The 17,627-nt window shown below is 40.9% G+C and overlaps 1 protein-coding gene across 31 annotated transcripts in view; it reads right to left on the bottom strand.

Moving 5' to 3' along the window:
* Positions 1 to 17,627, bottom strand: part of ANK3 (ankyrin 3) — a 336,993-nt gene that overhangs the window by 137,440 nt on the left and 181,926 nt on the right. For 29 of the 31 annotated variants that reach the window (XM_085583164.1, XM_085583159.1, XM_085583165.1 and 26 more), the window contains one exon: positions 11 to 112. In XM_085583164.1, the coding sequence (XP_085439290.1) occupies positions 11 to 112 (102 nt within the window). Of the gene's footprint in view, positions 1 to 10; positions 113 to 12,706; positions 12,971 to 17,627 lie in introns of those variants that run through there. The other 2 variants (XM_085583170.1, XM_085583181.1) reach the window with 2 other exon arrangements.

Below are 17,627 nucleotides of genomic sequence, written 5' to 3'. Positions count from 1 at the left end.
ATTCTTCAACCTGATTTGAAATGTTGATGTCCACTCCATTTTTTAAGTAGTCAAGAGCCTTTTCCAAGTTGCCAGCTCGAGCTGCTCTCAGGTAACTTGCATTTGTGTCAGACTACAAGAAAAAAGGAGAAGTCCCATGAGAAATTGCGGCACAGTATAAAAACACATTTCAGTGGCAAAGAAATTATTAATGATACAGCATATTGTACATCCACTTAACTGAACATGAAAGGATCCCAAACCACCTTATCAAATGTGGGTCAAATCCCGAGCAGGCAGCACGAGGCTTGACTTCACCCATGAACATGAATTATGGAGCACTGTCTCACACGCAAGGCCAGCAGCCAGGGACACATCTGGCACCCAGAGTGGCACACAGCCATGGGGAAGCTCAGCTGGGCTGCAGAAAACCATGCTGCCCTTCCCAAAGGTGCCACACCACTTCTAACATCCAAGCTGAACAGACCCAACCAGTACTGTGAGAACTAATCTGAGAGATTAAAAAAAAAAAAAAAATCAAAATACTCAATCTTGAAGGACGGGGTTGGTGGAATTAAAAAACCCCACAGTTCTACAAATGAAGGTATTATAAAATTTCATGTCTGCTAATATTTTATTTTCTTCATTCTCCTTCATTTTATGGCCTATTTTTATTGACAATGCCTGTCCACTTTCAGTGAAGAAACCAGAAATTTCTAGGTACAGTGCCATTATATAAATTGCATTTTCCTTTTCTTTCCAGACCTTGCATTTAAGATAGTTACGCAAATTTTCTTTATGATGACTTCAGCTTGAACGTAAGGACAGCAGAAATGTTGGTTAAGTCATGACAGAATCACTGAGAGGAAGTCCCATCCCCAGAGGGTTTTAACAAGTTATGCAAATATCCAAGGAGGACAGTTTAGATAATGCTGATCCTGCCTTGGAGCAAATGCAAGGAACTGGGTTAGCTTTCAAGAGGGACAAATCACACAATCTTTGATTTTATCTGTGCCACAGCTTTCCCTGGCATTCTAGACAGTCAACATATTTTTTGTGCCTTCTTCTAGACTGGTAAAGCAGGAGTTGTCTGGGTTCCTTCCCTCTCAGTATCATTTCATCCCAGGCTTACATCATTGCAGCTAGCAGTGCATTGAGATGTTTTAACATTTTGAAGGAGTGCAACAGCGACCTTTACACTAAACAATACAGGCAGGTAGTGCTAAGAGAAATACAAAACACCCTGGCACTGAAGCACAGTTACTTATCTGCTGCTCAAATAATTTCCTTTTTTTTTTTTATACCAAATTTCTGGATGTGCTAAAGAGTTTGCTCTTCTCCTGTCAACACAGCCACTGCAAGCTGGATGTTGTGTTCAAGCATTGCTCCAAGTCCATCAGAAGCCACCTTCACATGCAGGATGAAGCAATCTTGGGCATGACAACAGCAAAATGATAAGTGGGTAGGAAATCTGCTTTTCTCCTTGTACCCATACAAGCCATGAGACCATTTTACTGGTACTTCAAAAAAAAAACAAGCTCTCCCTTCTAAGGAGAAAAGCATTACTTATGAGCTCCTCATTTTCTCCCGAGTTTTGCACACTTTGCATTCCACTTTGCAGTGATAAGTCACCAGCTTACAGTCTTCCCTGCTCTTTATAATTCCTTTCCAAGCATGCCATGCTGATCAGTACAAACCAGCTTCTGCAATGTCCTTCCAACAGAACAACCCCCAAATACTGGTGTTCACTTAGGCTTTCTCAAAAATAAGGTGCCACCACAAAGTAAACAGTCATGACTGTAAAGACCATGGGGAAGAAAAGCTGTCTTGAGAGCTGCTTTCATTTGGAAGATCATCTGAGTTGTGCAATGCAGATTATTACAGGAGACAGGTCATATTCTCAGTGCTTAGCAACAGCAGTCACTGGGGTAAAAAAACAGGTCAGCATTTTATCAGCATTACTAAAGGTACGAGGGAGGACTCAATAGAGAGGGAGCCTTTTTGTCAGAGGGTAATGGCATCCCTGTTTGGCACAGTCAGCAGGGGAACCAGAATTAACATCAGCTGTTTACAGCTGCTCCTGGGTGGGGAAAGGATGCTCTTGCTCTGGAAAATCAGATTCCGGCAGTCGCGTTAATACATGCCAGACAAGGAACACTGCTCCTCTGCAGACACGTCCCAGTCTATTTGCTCAAACAAAATGGAGGGGGAGAGGCAGAAGCAGCAATAAATATTTGATAATCACATTAATCTCTAACTGCAATTTCACTGTGGAGGGAGAGCAATGCCTGTGTCTTTTACAGACTTGGGTATGACTTTTGGACTTAGGGGTTCTGAAGACTTAATGACTCTTGAAATCACTCACTAATGGGAGGAAGGATAAAGTTCAGGTCACAGTCCCAGCCTGAGGCCAAAACGTCCCAGACCAAACTATCTCAGGTGATGCACAAATCCACTCCTGAAATCCCTCAAGCTAACAGCATGTCCTCCTTTGCGAGTCACCCATCAAAACTCACTCCAAAACAACTACAAGTGCCCAGACACACCACTGACACCAGCAGCCATCCAAACAGTGGGGCTGCTGAGGTGCTGAGCATCCTGCTCACCTGTCAGCCTGCACTCCCAGTGCTCAGACAGGCTCCCAGCACAAGGGCACTGTGCAGGAAAAGCAGGCACAACACCAGCAACTGGGAAGCACCCAGAGAAGCTGCCTTTAACAGGATAACCCAAACTCTCCCTCTGTTCAGCAGGTCTGGGCTGGCACTTGCAGTTTCCACCTTACTGGTTTCCAGTTACCTGAACATGCTGAACACAAGAGCATGAGTTGCCTTAGCACACAGGGTGTAACACATCCCTGTGCTCTGAGGAAGGGGAAAGCCTTTTTTGTCTGACCTTGGCTGATGCTCCCATGGGGTTAGTTTGCTCTTTCTGGGCCACCATTCGCAGGAACTTTGAGATTTGCACAGAGGGATAACAGACTCAGAGTGTACAACTGTGCAAGAAGTTCAACAGGGTTTCTGGAGTCTCTCCATCCTGTAACATTTCCACCTCTAACATAAGCAGAAACAAGCAGTAACATTAGAGAGAAAAGAGGGACAACCTTATTGGAAACTAAAAGTAGTTTCAGCCTCTCTTAAAGTAGCATTGCCAGCTTCCACTTCCCCTATAGCTAAGGCATTACTTCAGACTTGCTCAGACAGAGGAGAGACCTTCAAACATTTTTCTTCCCTGCAAAATGTCTTGAGTATCTTTGTTAAGACATGCCACTTACAAAACCACGAGAACCAAGAACACTCTATCCAAAACGTTGATAGAGACTCTCTATCCAAACGTTGATCTAAAAATTGATCAAAAACATCAATCCAAAACTTTTATGTTTCTGAACCCAAATTTTACCAACTTTCCATTTGTATTTTAAGCCTAAATTTGTTGGTTTTATTGGGTTTTTTTAATACCTCAGTAGAGTAGAAAAATGTTACTTGTAATTTGCATTGTTTTGTTTTAAAAAGACTTTCTTGGAGTCCCCACTAGAGCCTGTAAATTGCTTCAGTATTACAGACAGAAACAGCACCAGAGCCTAGGCTCAAACCAATGGAGGATTTTAAAGATCAAAGAAGTGCAATAATAATGTAAATAATTCTTTATCTGGATTGCCATCATTCCTGGAAGCCCATGTCATAAAGTGATAAAGGACCTGCTATATGAAATGCATAAGAAACCACAGTAGGGGGAAAGGATTTTGGGTTTCCAACCATCACCCAGGACATATGTGCTCCTCTTTGTGGGCAATTCTTCTGCATATGCCCATTGCCACCCTCCACACTAGCTGGCATCTGAAAATAAGATCCCCACACAGACAGAATAGACACAGACACTCTGTCTACAGGACATTCTCCCACCAGACATAATAGATTTATTCTTCACTAGTTAAACCTCAGCATCCCTGAGAAGGATTCTGGATGCTTGGGGCCAGCTCAGATCCCTTTCTCTCTTTCTGTAATCAATCACAATATGAAATGAAGATGAAAATTGATGTTTGATTCTCCAAGGTCTGGACAAATACCTCAAGGACAACAGGCATGGGACACACATCAGAGCACCCTGAATCTCAGATGCTCTGGCAGTCAGTCACAAAGATTGCAGCCCTTGCCCTGCACTTGCACTGCATCCCTGCTGTCAGGCTGTGTTCCCAAAGCCTTCCCCTGCTCCCTCTTGGGCTTCCTGTGGCTGCTACCTTTTCAAACTCTACATGGAGATTAAAATTAAAAGTCAAGATTTTTACAAGTTTTTTTAATTGTTGGAGAGACAAACTTCAGATCCTGTGCACAGTATTTAGTTCTGAAATGGCTATTCAGAGAATATTTAATAAACAGTAGATTTATGGAAGTATCAGTACTGGTAAATGCATAATACCAAGCTTTTTCTTCACAGATGGTATGGTCTCTCCCCATACTTTCTTGGAAGAAAAAGGGACTGTTTCTAGTTTTAAGAAATGTGCAAATGTACTCAACTGGCTAACGAAGAGAGGTTTTATGCAATGTCTATTTCTTTTAGATTCATGTATTTCCCTTTAATGCACAGTGCTGTAAAAAATCCCTTCTCTAATGTACAGCAGGCTGATGAGCTTGCAGACTGCCTGCAGCACACAACAGGTTTTCCAGTCTGGAGCTCCTTTTCAACATTCATCCCAGGGACATCTCAGGAAAGGGCTGAGGCTGAATAAGCTGTGCTGGCAGCAGCACTCTGTTTGCCAATCCTTCTTTACCTTATGGTCTCCCAGTCCTGCCACAAGATGAAGGGACCTGAGAACTGTTTCCCTATTTTGAGGAAAAGCTACATTAATTAAAAATAGTTCTATTACAGCAAAGACTAACGCCTAAGCCACTTGGATATTACCTTAAGCCTCCAGAAAATGCTGATGCTGACTCATGATAGCAAATACATATTCACTCTTTTTCTTTAAGTTTTTCCAGTGCAGTAAGAGATTATTTAGCACAGCTAAAGATAAAAAACTATTAGCAAATTTTCACTGACTGTCAGTCCAGGGTCTGGCCTGGCATTTCCATGGCACTAGAGAGGGTCCCTTAAGAAAACAGAGAATCTGTTTTATTGAGTGAACCCTCTAAAGTGCAAAGCCATTATTTTAACATGCACAGGCCTCCTCCCTTACTGGGGCTATTTTATTATGCTCATCTCTCTTTCCTTTGTGTTCTGCTTACAGTGGCCTCCTTTTCAGATTAAAAATCCAGTCTTTTTTTCACATTGGGAGCAGGGTTTTGTTTTTCACTCCATCTTTAACAGTAGCTGTTGTGAAGGGAAACCCCCAGCAGGTTCCCCATTGTGCCAGAGCAGGATGCATTCTGGCTTGAGTCCCAACAAAAAGATGCTAACCATGCCTAACATTTGCTGTGGGGAGAGGCAATGACCTCATTTTAAGGGATGAACTTATGTTACTTCCATTTGGAAATGTGTTCAACAAAGAGAGTCTTTGCAGCAGCATGAGGTGACCTGAGGAAATGGATGATAACATTTTTGCTTATTTTGATAAGGGTGGGCTTACTGCAGCCATTGGCAATTTTTCTGCAGGTAGGCTTAACTCTGATGGGCACTAAGCATGATACCAGAAATGGGAGGACACTGGCATTTCTTAGATTTTGCTCCTATGCTAATTTAGAATTTTCTTCCATGCAAATGTGTTACCCTCACTTGGTAAGCAATGAAATTTTATTCCAAATAAACTACAGGGGGCAATTAACAGCCGTGTCTGAACCATGGGAAATAAACCAGCAACATCACTGTCAAGGGGAGACTCTGCACTCATCCTCCAAGAGGCTCTAATCCCTTGTATCTCTCTGCTGCTACCTTGTAACTATATCACTATTAAAAATTTGCAATTGTATCTTCTTTATTAGAAAGAGGGCTGATTGCACTGGATGAATGATGTTCTCTGTGCAAACAAGTGCTCACACTTTACATACCACACTACCATATGTGTTTTCTTCTGATAAGGATGTACCAGCCTGGGGCCAACTGCTATCTGCAGTTGTGCTGTTAATTACCCTCCAGAGACAGGCTTTTGCTTTTTTTCAGATCACAGCTCTAAACACAACCTCAAGGCAACAGGAAAAGCTCCACTCCTAGTGCCTGACAACTCAGAGGACACATCTTTTGGCTAGGGAAGGCCAGCTGTTTTGAATATGACTGCAAAAAAGAGAAACAATATAATTACTAGTCAAAAAACAAATTAATCCCTCTAATTGTTTGCCCTATTACACAATTTAATCATCAACTTTCTTTGATCATATTATTGTACTGTGCATGATAAAGCAGCCAAAGATATGATGCTATTTGCACTGTCCCCATAAAGGGCTCTATTCCAACTAGGTAACTACAGGATGTTTTCCACAGGTTAAAACCCACGCTGGTATTTCTTCTTGGTCACACTGCTGGAGACTAAAATTCTTGTTTTTCTGCAAAATATGCATATGAATCTATAACCAACTGCATTTTCAACAACTGAGGCTCCATCTCTGTACAGTGCTCAATCTTATCATGCTTGTAGAGAAAAATGAAGTATTTCCTGAAAAATCACACATCTAAGGAATTAAAAACAAAAGTAGAAAATGCACTTTAGATGCAGGTCCTTCCTTCTAGAAATCTTTGGCCAAACTAGGAAAACATTCCTGCCAACAAGCCTCTTTTCCTTACTAGACCACAGGACAAAGTGCAGGTTTAGTATAAACCATTTTCAAGATGCCTTGGGGCTTCTCAGAGTCTGTCTGGGAAAAGTGCTGAAAACGCACCCTGTTCCCATGAAAAATGAACCACTTGCAGTGGAAGGTGGTTCAAAAGGACCCAGAGCCTGAGATGCCAAGGCTGGTAGATCCAAGAACATTTCACAGCTTGCATTAAAAAGGTGTTTGTGACTGCCCTGAGAGGTCTGGAGTGCATTGTTTGCAAACACCGTGATGCAGCTTTCTCACTGTGCAAGTTGCTTAGACTTTGTGCATGCAGCATCCTTCACTCAATCCTGTGACTTCTGACACCACCTGCATTTAAATACCCGAATGCCTGCTTCCTAAGAAGAAAGCTGAAGCACAGGATAGAAAGGAAAAACACGTGTTATTCTTTTGATTTTCTACAAATGGCAGAGGGGGTTGTGATTTCCAAGGCACAAAAGACACAGAGTTATGGCGAATTCTTGCCTAACATCCACATATAATGTCCATAATATGTTGAACATAATATCCAAGTTGAAAATGCTCCTAAAGATGTCATCTCCACATTATTTACCTGCCAACATAGTTATTCAACAAATACTTAAGAATAATTTAACTACAATTCTATACAAAATTACAATCTGACAACCCGGTCAAAAGCACAGAACTGAGATCAAACCAGTCCCACAGGGACAAAGTTCAAACAGGAGGTGAAGGTCCTACACTATTTCCATATATTTTGCCAGCTTGCACAGACAAAGTTTTGAGATTTTGAAGCCCAGGTTTGATGTGCCAGCTTCACCTGAAGAATTTTTGAAAACAATTACTGGTATGAATGTATTAAATTAGTAACACCAAAAGCAAAATTGAGGACTAGAAAAATCAAGGTACATCTGCAAAGCACACAAAATCTTTCTAAATATGCAAGAACAACAAATTACAAGAATAATTTCAGTAGGAAAACAACAACAAGAAGTCTATAAAAAGACAATAAAGGTCTTTAATAATGACTTTTCAGCTATCAGACTGCACTGGATGAAAAGACGAATGACATGGTAAACTGGGACATGTCCTGTTTAAGACCCTAAGACTGGTACAATCCCTGGTTTCACCAGTGAATTACTGTATTCCATTAAAAGTGACAACCAGTGTAAGAACCAGGCCCGTTGTGATCAACTCACATGTATAAATAATGAAAATGGTCTCATGCATTAAAAGGCAAAAGATTTTGGCATTTCAAATTCAAGATTCATTCTCCAGGCTGAAGGTCGCTGCAGCTAAAAGTTTATTTCAAAAATTCTGGAAAGAAACTTTTGAATCCATAATGACTCATCTCTCCCTAAGTTTTCCTATCATACATTTACAAGTGAAAAATAAATCACTGGCTTTCATAACTGCTACCACAGTCACAAAGAGCCAGAGAAGGGCTGGATGTGCTTCCAGGGTTTCTTCTCATGTTTATATTCACCTGAAGATAATAACTCTCTTATATGTCAAGCTAGATGAGATGCCATTGATCCCTTCCCTGCTATTTTCCTCTCAGGAGCTGACTACCCAAAGAGCAGGGAGATAATTTCAGCACATCTCAGGCCCAAGTTTAAAGCCACTTCCATGCTAAAATCACTTTCTTCAGATCACTGCATGAATAACATCAGTCAGTCCACCTCCTCATCTCTTTGTGAATATCATTTTAGAATCAGGACCCAAAAAGGAGAGGAAAAGAGTTCTGCAACTCTTGTCAAAATATTTTGTAAACTGCTTTTATTTATCTATAATTTTGGGGGGGGGGGGGGGTGCAATCATACAAACCTAAATTAGATAATATCATTGACTTTAGTGGGAGAGATGTTATTGGCTATAAAAATATATATGTAAGTATGCTTCAATCAGATGTGGTGAAATTAGTGGCAATAACATGGAGAAAACTCAATGTCAGGGGAAATGTCATGCACATAAATTTTCCCTAAAAATGCTGTAGAAACTATGGACAAGCTACATAATCTATTAAGAGCTTTCAGTACCATGAATTCATAAGTTTCTACTTAATGCCTGCTTTTGAATTCAACTCTCATTTAAAACCAAATTGATTCTGCCTTGGAACTTCAAAATTCTAACTATCATTAAACAGAAAGATTTTGATGATAACTGGTCAAGCCATTTCACAAAAAAGTAAAGAATACATGCAGACACACACCAATTTACACTATAAGCTTTGCAAACCCCACATACAATTATAATTTATGTCCTTTTAGGTGTTAAAGGAATTTGAATGGATAGTTTTAAAGCTATCTAATAGAGGTCAAATATTTTGGGGGGGAAGAGGGGACATAGAGTTTAGTATTCTTACAAGAATTACAAACATTTATTAGTTTGTGAGTGCCGGTGCACAGGTTGCCATAGCAGGGATTATGAGTCCTATCAGCAGCAAAGAACCTCTTCCTTTCACACACCTGAACACTCTGTTGAAGAGTTTCTGTCTGGAGAACTCCACTTGGCTGATGTGACAGACAGAGAACCTGGGCCAGTGGAAATTATCTAAAGAGCTTCTGAGTACTAAGAGGACTCAAGATTTGCAAAACAGTCATAAACGTGCTGCCAGGAAGTTCTGCAGGGGCAGTCAGAGATATCACAAAGTCTGTCAAAGCAGCTCACTTTAGGAGAACTTGTGACATTTACAGAACCAGCTGTCCTGACACCTCCTTGTGAAATAGATAGACCCTGCTACAATGGCAAAGAGTCAATGAAACCAAGAAACCGAAGTATTCAAACATCCTCCTAGAGCCAAAGAATGGCTGAGGTAATTTTTGGCTCAGGAGGAAAAATACCTACCCAGCACTTCCCAAACTCATGAGGGCAATTCCACCCATGAGAGTTAAGAGTCCTCCAATGCAGGAGCTGAGCAACCTGCCAGGAAACAATTTCAATCTTGGCCTGGAGATGCACGAGACCTACTGGGGAATCCCATCAGGGAATACTTCAGGCTCTGCTGGCTTTGCCACGTCCTTCTACAGGTGCTGCAATTCCCTGCTGACCACAACCTGCTGTATAACTCGTTTTCCACCTGAGCCTGCTCTTGTGGACCTGACCCAGGAACCCCAGGCCCATTTTGTGACCCACCACACCTCTGCAAGCCACAAAGGCAACGCAGAGCAAGCCAGAGCAGGTGCTCCACACGCTGCAGCCTGTCACTGCTGGAAACACAGAGGAGAACCCTTTCTCCCAGGCGTGGTGCCATGGGACGTGGCCTGCATGCAGCTGGGCATGGGTGGCCACCAGCCTCCACCCCTCCCTGCACTCCCCTTCCCTCCTCTGCCATGATTAAACACTGGCATCCACTGCTGGGAATCTGAGCAGGGGCATGGAAAGCTCTGTCATAGCATTTGTTGGGGCTCTCTGGATGGAAGGTACTCAGTGGGATGCACAGCAAACGTAAATCAATTTACAAGTGTTTTGTTCTTCACTCCACATGTTCTGGGTTTGAGGATGAGCTCAGATTCCAATAGGAAAAGTGCTTTTTCCAGCCCAAGCACCAAAATCTGTGAGCAAAAATCAGAGCCCTGTGTCTGTTAGCTAAATTTTAAACTCCTAAGTCCTGTCCTAACTTTAATTACAAAATTCTGTTCTAAATCAGAAGGAGGAATCTAAATCACTGGTGGGGCAAGGGCAGGACCAGCATTCACAGAGACAAACAGGCTGAAAACAGAGACAGTGAGAACAACCTTAGCTGCTGTATAGGATCTTTGAGATCAGTGCAGGGAGAAAGAAAACACAGAGTTCAGTTTCCTTCTGAGAGAAAGTTACCTAATATACAGATAAATCACTGCAGATTGGGTGATGCCATTTTCACATGGTGACTTTTCAGTTACAGAGCTGAACGAATACTTTTCTGCTTTTCAAAGCCATTGTGCATTAGAGAGCCAGGATTCAGTAGAACCACCATGAGGAAGTGATTATCTCAGGAGAGACTTCAATATTTTAAACAAAAATACAAACAGCAGAACTATTTTAATATTTTACCTCATCTTAACCAGATTTGCTAATTTATTTTAATCCAAAAATTATCACTTCCTCTTAGCATCAGAATTAAGTATGTTTGAAAAACACATAACACTTTAATCAAATATAATGCTATAATACTAGTGAATTAAAACTTTCTGAACTGGCCAAAAAGACTTTACTCCTACTATATTTAACAGACACAAATTTAGAACTTGTTTTTAGTGCTATCATTAAAGTGAAGATCAGTTTCTCACAGAAATAAACTACAACCAACCATACCAGCCCTATACACTGAATCCCCCCTAGTATTTGATGGGCCATTACTGTACAGTGCTAAAGTATCACTCCTGAACAGCAAATCTACAGCATAAACACACAGTGAAATACAGTTTGTTTCTCTCTTGCCTCTCAAATATGCAGGGCAGCCTATGTAAGATTTACATAAGGGATGAAAACAAAACTTATCATGAAGGAAAAAAAAAAAACTTATCAGCAAGGAAAATCATAACACATTTATACTCTGCCCCTTTTCCACTGCTAAACCCCACTTTGAGTGCTGCTATGCCTTCCCACACAATGTACAAATGAACAGAAATAGCAGTTCCTATACAGCTTGTAACAAACCCCTGTAAAGCAAGATATAAATACCATTGTGGTGCAGCAGAGAGGGGCAGAGCATCCTGCAGAGCAGCACATTGCCAGCTGCTCCTCTCTCCCAACTGTTGCACACAGAAACTGGAGGGACCGTGGCTGCTCTGTGCTGCTGGGGCTCACATGAAGCATCAGCAAAGATGTTTATCACCATGAAAATGGATACTACTGTGCAACAAAGTGCAGGAGAGAGTAAATAAAATTCTCAGGACTGAACAATAGAGAGTCTAAGCAAATACCATAAGACATCCAGATAATAAGAGCTTCACAAAAAAAATATCCCACTAAATGTTTTCACAGTTTTGAAATTACTGGTGGAAATAAGCTTATGGAAAGAACATCTTCACTAGAAAACAACTGAAGTTTTCAAAGATGCTTTTTAGCAGAGAACAACATCCAGTCCTGTGCTGACAACAAGTAAAAAACAACATACACATTTAAGAGGACTCACTGCAGAATTTTTTTCAGAGCACAAAGCTATTGCTGACATGGAAATTAGCTAGCAAACAGCTCTGTTCTGGCATCAGTATTATCTCTAACTAAAAATTGCCACTAACTGACATTTCCACAAAGCTTGGCACTCATCTGTACTAAAAACAAAAATTCCACTTTCCAGGGAGCCTGTTTTTTGTTTGTTTATTTGTTTTTTTTTTTTTTAATTCTGCAGTAGAGTAGCCTAGAGAACTGTTTTGGCTTTGTGATTTTTTAACTGATGTGAATAACCCAAGCTATTGAAGACCCTCTGAACCTAATTCTTGGAGTACGGGGATGTCCTTTCACAGCAGCTTCCTCACTTGAATTTTTAAATCCCACAGGGAGCACCTTGAAGGTCACTGGGACTCTCTTGGAGTAAGAGTGGTACGGGTGCCTCCTTACAGGTCACTACTAGCACACTACTAGCATGACAGCTGGCTCCTCTGCAAGTTTAATTTACCTGTGGATTGTCAGTAGAAGAGGTGTGTTATTTGAAAAGTACACCTTTAAAGCACAGATTTTAAACTTTTTTTTTCTAAATATACAAGATTGCCTAAACGACTTCAGTTGTTACAAATATCTTAAGGCCCTCATCACAGAAGACAATGTCACAAAATGTGTGTGCAATTTTAATCAGTCTTCTACAGTGTTCAGAACACAATGTAGCCACTGGCAAAACAGAGAACAAATAATTTCAATATTTTACTTGACTGCCACCTCAACCTATACCATAATCCAGCCATCAGAAAACAAAACACACGAAACAATCCAAAACATACCTCTTCCTACATCTAATTTTGCCTCAAACAATCAAAGACTTAAAACACTAATACAAGAAACTCGATATGCAGATTTCACTCATTTCAGAATCCACAAATGCTTACTTGTTCTGGAAAGCATTCTCCCTCTTCCACTGCCATTTTCTGTGGCCAGATATGAAACCTGATGACTCAATTAGTTAACACTTTGGACACTGCACCATTGCTAAAAATAGAAGCCTCAGGAAGTGCTTTTCTTTTTTTTTCTTTCTTTTTTTTTTTCTTTTTTTTTTTTTAAAGGAACTAAGCACGGTCACTTGTTACACTTCCCTTGGCGATTTAAATGGCAAAGGACAAGTGAACAGAAGACTGTTAAGTTAGTAACAGAGTGTGTCCCAGGATTCCTGGCTCACTTACCATATTTGCTGCCTCCAATCATTCCCCGTGTATGTAATCATGATCTGTGGAATACCCAAAATAGCTGCAGCATCAGCTGATCAGAAAACCACTGCTGCTTGGAATCACTCATGAAACAAGCTTTTGTCATTCTGCTTATCAGCTCTTTCTAATGCAGACTACTTTGAACTATTTCTAAAGGCAACAATAACATCATTTTACACTCCGTGTGTTTTGAATACCACATATGCCTGCCTCCCACTCCATGGTAATTTTATATTTATTCAGATTTTCTGATGACTAATTATGATAGGTTTGTGTTGCTGGTTCTAGAGGCTATTTTCATGAACTATAAGGCTGTTCTCTATGTACTTCAAGTCCTAAACTAGAGAGATTAAAAGCAACACCAGGGCAAAATAATTTTGTTTCAGAGGGAAGCCCAGAAAGAGGTTCCTGATTTTAGAAGCAGACTTCTTCCTCTTCAATGGAAGCTATCATCAACAACAGGAATTTTCTTTGTGCTTCCCTACAGTTACTTACATTAGGAGTGGCTTTAAAGAATGCCCACCTTCTGAGAAAGGGAATATTGAAATCTCTTCAATTCACCACTGAATTGCACTGTACTTGCCTGTCACACATCATGCCTCACACCTGTGAGCTGGAAACAGATATTCTCTGGCACAAAAGAACAGCAAAGATGAAGAGGAGGAAAATAAGCATGGCCTAATATTTTGGTCAGACAAGATAGGCCTAATGTCTCATTTGAGAAGTGCTGATGAAAGAAAATAAGCTGTATGTAAAACACTACTGGGATAATTTAAATTTTCTAGAAATATATCTCCATGTTTGCATCAATTGGAGTGCAGCCACCAGGGAGGAGCTCTGCGCTCTTGAGTTTAAACACCAAAGTTGTTATCACACTTGTTATCACACCAATTCTCCATGTAGACATCTCTGTACTCAGAAAGTGCAAAATCTGGGGCCCTGGTGCACCAGCCATGCACTCAGGTGGACCTGGCTTGAAAATACCTCATTAATGTCACTGATGAAACATTCTATTAACAACTAACCTGTGTTCCTGCACATTTTGCTGATGGCATGATAGGATTCATGAGTAAGACCCACTTCTGCCACTGACTAAATAAAGAGAAGCCAACAGCTGTCTGCACAGTGGAGGAGCTTCCTACCTTGATATAAGTACAAAAGGATACCAAGCCAGTTTAAATGAATTTACCTCACTGACATATCTGCACAGAGCTCCCTGTAGTAGAGATTTTAATCACTGCCCCACAGCTTCCTCAGCAATGCTGCTGCTGCAAGCCACCACGCAAAACAACGTATCCTGAATATTCAGTTTATAAAACTGAATTTTGATTTAGCATTACTGTTACTTTTGAGGGCTGAGAACTGTAATTTCAAAACAATAAATGCAAACATCCCAGTTCCAGAAAGCCAACATTACAGGATTACTATTCAGTGTCTGAATTTTTGTTTCTAACTGAAGAAAAGTTGCCTCTAGATAAAGCCAAGGTACCTAAATAGCTTTATTCTGCCTTTGAAAAGGTGTTTGAGAACAAGGAGAAAGGAAATATGATAATTTCTGTAATAGCATTCAAGGGAATCACATGAAATTTAAAACTTGGCAAATAGGTCTCTTTTGTAGGTGAAAGGATTAAATTGGGCAGTTTTACAGAAAGTCACGAGTCCCTGCAGGTGACCAAGCCCACTGTGGGGTGGTGCCCCAAGCCCTGCACTGCAGCTCCTGGCACAGGCCAGTGCCACACAACTGGCAACCCCAAAGTCAAGCTGGCAGTGGAGAAAGAACATTTTTAGGGACAAGGATTGCACGCAGTCTCTGCTGTCTTGCTGGCGGGTGGTGGCCCTGCTCCTCAGGCAGCCCGGGGCTGTGGCCAGTGCCAGCTTGGTGTGGGTGCCAGCTTGGTGTGGGTGCCAGCTTGGTGTGGGTGGCAGCTGCTCCTGCAGGAGCTCCCTGACACCGCCCTCCCCACTCTGCCCGCTCATTCTCCTGCTACGGCTCCTTTGCTTTCCCACTCGCTGGCTCCTGGTTTCCAAGTTCACATCACTGTGATGACACCAGTGGATGACTGACCCAGGCCACTGCCTATTAACCTCCACAAAACCAGCCTGGTTTAGGCTGTGACATTCTCACAAGAGCAGTTGTCCAATTCCCTCTCCATTAATTTTAAAAGAGCAACGATCAGAATAACAAAAGAGAAGCACAAAGAAAAATTTAAATCTGCCAGCACCAAAAAATCATCTCAGCACATTCACATCCATCAATTCAGCTCTGATTACTGACTGCCATAAATCATAGTGACACTGTATTTTCTTTTTTAACCTTGTGAATCCGTTTTAGAGCATTCAGTATGATTTCTCAATGCACGCTATTAACGAAGGGTAATAACAGAAAGGCTCAACACTAATGGCAAAATCAATGTCTTATAGATTTTGGGTAAAATTTCCAGGATCCTTTTATTCCTTTGCATCCTGAATTACATGGTCTGCCAATTCCTATAGTAATTCTTAGCTTAGGAAAAAGAAAAGGAATTGGATACAATCATATAATTAGTAGAACACGCGAGACAAAAACCATCTCAACAATCAACCTCCTCCCCTCCAGAAGAAAAGCAACAAAACCCTTTACAATCTCATTAAAATGGCAGATTTGGTACAGATGGAGAATTCTTTTAAATAGAATAGTGGAAATGTCCTTTTACATTATCACTACACTGCTCCCCAACCAGATGGAGTGCTTATGATTACTGGCTTGGAAGTGACTTGCAAACAAAGCAACACATGGCGGAATTCAGCAGAAAGAAAAACATGGTTTGACATGAGATGCAAAACAATATAAATATCTCTCCAAGAAAGGGAGAGGCAAGCTGAAATAGTTACAACCATAATCTGGAGTTACCGGTCCCGATTTTGCAAGGAGATTTCTTTTTTTTCCTGAAACTGTAGTGGATGACATTTCAGAGAGTTGACAAAGACAAAAAGTCAGCTGAAGTCCACCAGTGCAGGGGATTTCTATCTCTGTGGTATTTCAGAAACCCTTTTCAGAGAGCAAATGGTTGGCAAATAGGATCAGTACAGATGTGTGTTCATGCAACTTACACCTATGAAGGGCCCTTAGTTTTAAAAACTTCTTGCATCAGAGAAACCAATGGTAGTATCTGAGATATTTATTTATATAAAAAATATTTTATAGTCATTAAAATAATAGCTCATGTGTGCCCCAGATGAGACTTTTAAACAGGAGTTCAAGTGCACACCTCTGTGCACACCTAACAGGCTTTTGCAAGGCTACTATCAAGATAAAATTTGCTTACATTTAGTCATTTATACTGTAACTGTTGAAATTGTAGGCACGTAGAATATGCAGCCACAGGAACAAAATTCAGAGTTATAAAAATGCCAAAAGGATCTGTGTGAATTTTGTATGACTTTTTTTTTTTTAAATGTCTACTCAACCACCATCCATCATGTAAATACTATGTTTGCTATATTGCCATCTAAATTATGCCAGCTCAGATAATTTGCTAAAACATCCACAGAATTAGAATTCTATAGCCAGAAGCATTCATTATCTTTCATTAATGAAAAAAAAAAAAATAAAATGAGGATAGGAAAACAATACTCCAAACATTAAATAAGCTGAAGTCACCAAGCCCAACACTTCATCCCCAAAAAAATGCTTGTCTGTAGTCTACTGCTCTTAAATAGAAGGTATCTACCAATTCTGTAAATCCTTTAGTTAACTTTTTTCCTTTACTTTGACAAGGATATCAGCCATCATACAAAATGTAAAACAGCAAATTCTGTAACTTCTGCTAGAAGATAGCTAAAACTTCTCTTTAAAGGCTTTTCCCAATGAGTGAACAGGAAGCCTGTGGTCCCATCATATTCTTCTTTAGCAGCACATAAGAGCAAACCTCAAAGACTGAAATGCAATCCCTATAAAAGGATAGCCTGCAGTAATATTTCAGAAGTCTCCAAACCCTTCCAAACAGCACAGCTCGAAGCCAGCCCTGCTGTGACCTGTGAAATGCAGCCCTTTATAGAGATTCCAAAAGCCTGTGGAGGACACAGGGAGGTGCTGCAGTGTTCACTCTGCCAGGGTCCCTGGCAGCTCCCGTTCCCTCACCCCCAGCACTCCCCAGAGTGTGCCTGAATCCTCAGCAGCAAGGCAAAGGGCTCTTGGGATGAGGGACTAAAATAAACGATACATGCAAGGTATGAGTGGTATGCCCACGGCATCTGATCCACAAATCCGCTCCAAGTTCCTTTTTTTAACCCTGCATTGTTCCTTTAAGATATCAGAGTAGAATATGTGTTTCCAGACGGCCCACATCAGCTTTCTGAAAGAGCACTTTTTGTTTCATTTTCTTCCATTAGCTGCAGTTTTCATGCCCAAGTTCTAAAGCTCCTTTAACTTCCAGTGGGCCTGGGATTAAAACATAACCCTTTCCCCTGGGAATAGGAAAAATTGTGACCAACTGGAATATAAACTGTTAGCTAAACCCACAAAAAGGGACCATAAGTCAGTCATGGCTTCCACCACTGAGACTTCAGCAATTTCTCTTCCCCCATCAATACATTGACTCAACATTGAAAAGCATCTTCCACCTGT

This window comes from Lonchura striata, chromosome 6 (assembly GCF_050655825.1).
Source record: "Lonchura striata isolate lonStrDom1 chromosome 6, ASM5065582v1, whole genome shotgun sequence".
NCBI lineage: Eukaryota > Metazoa > Chordata > Aves > Passeriformes > Estrildidae > Lonchura > Lonchura striata.
The sequence above is the reverse complement of the archived record's forward strand: the minus strand, read 5'-3'. Positions and strand labels throughout refer to the sequence as shown.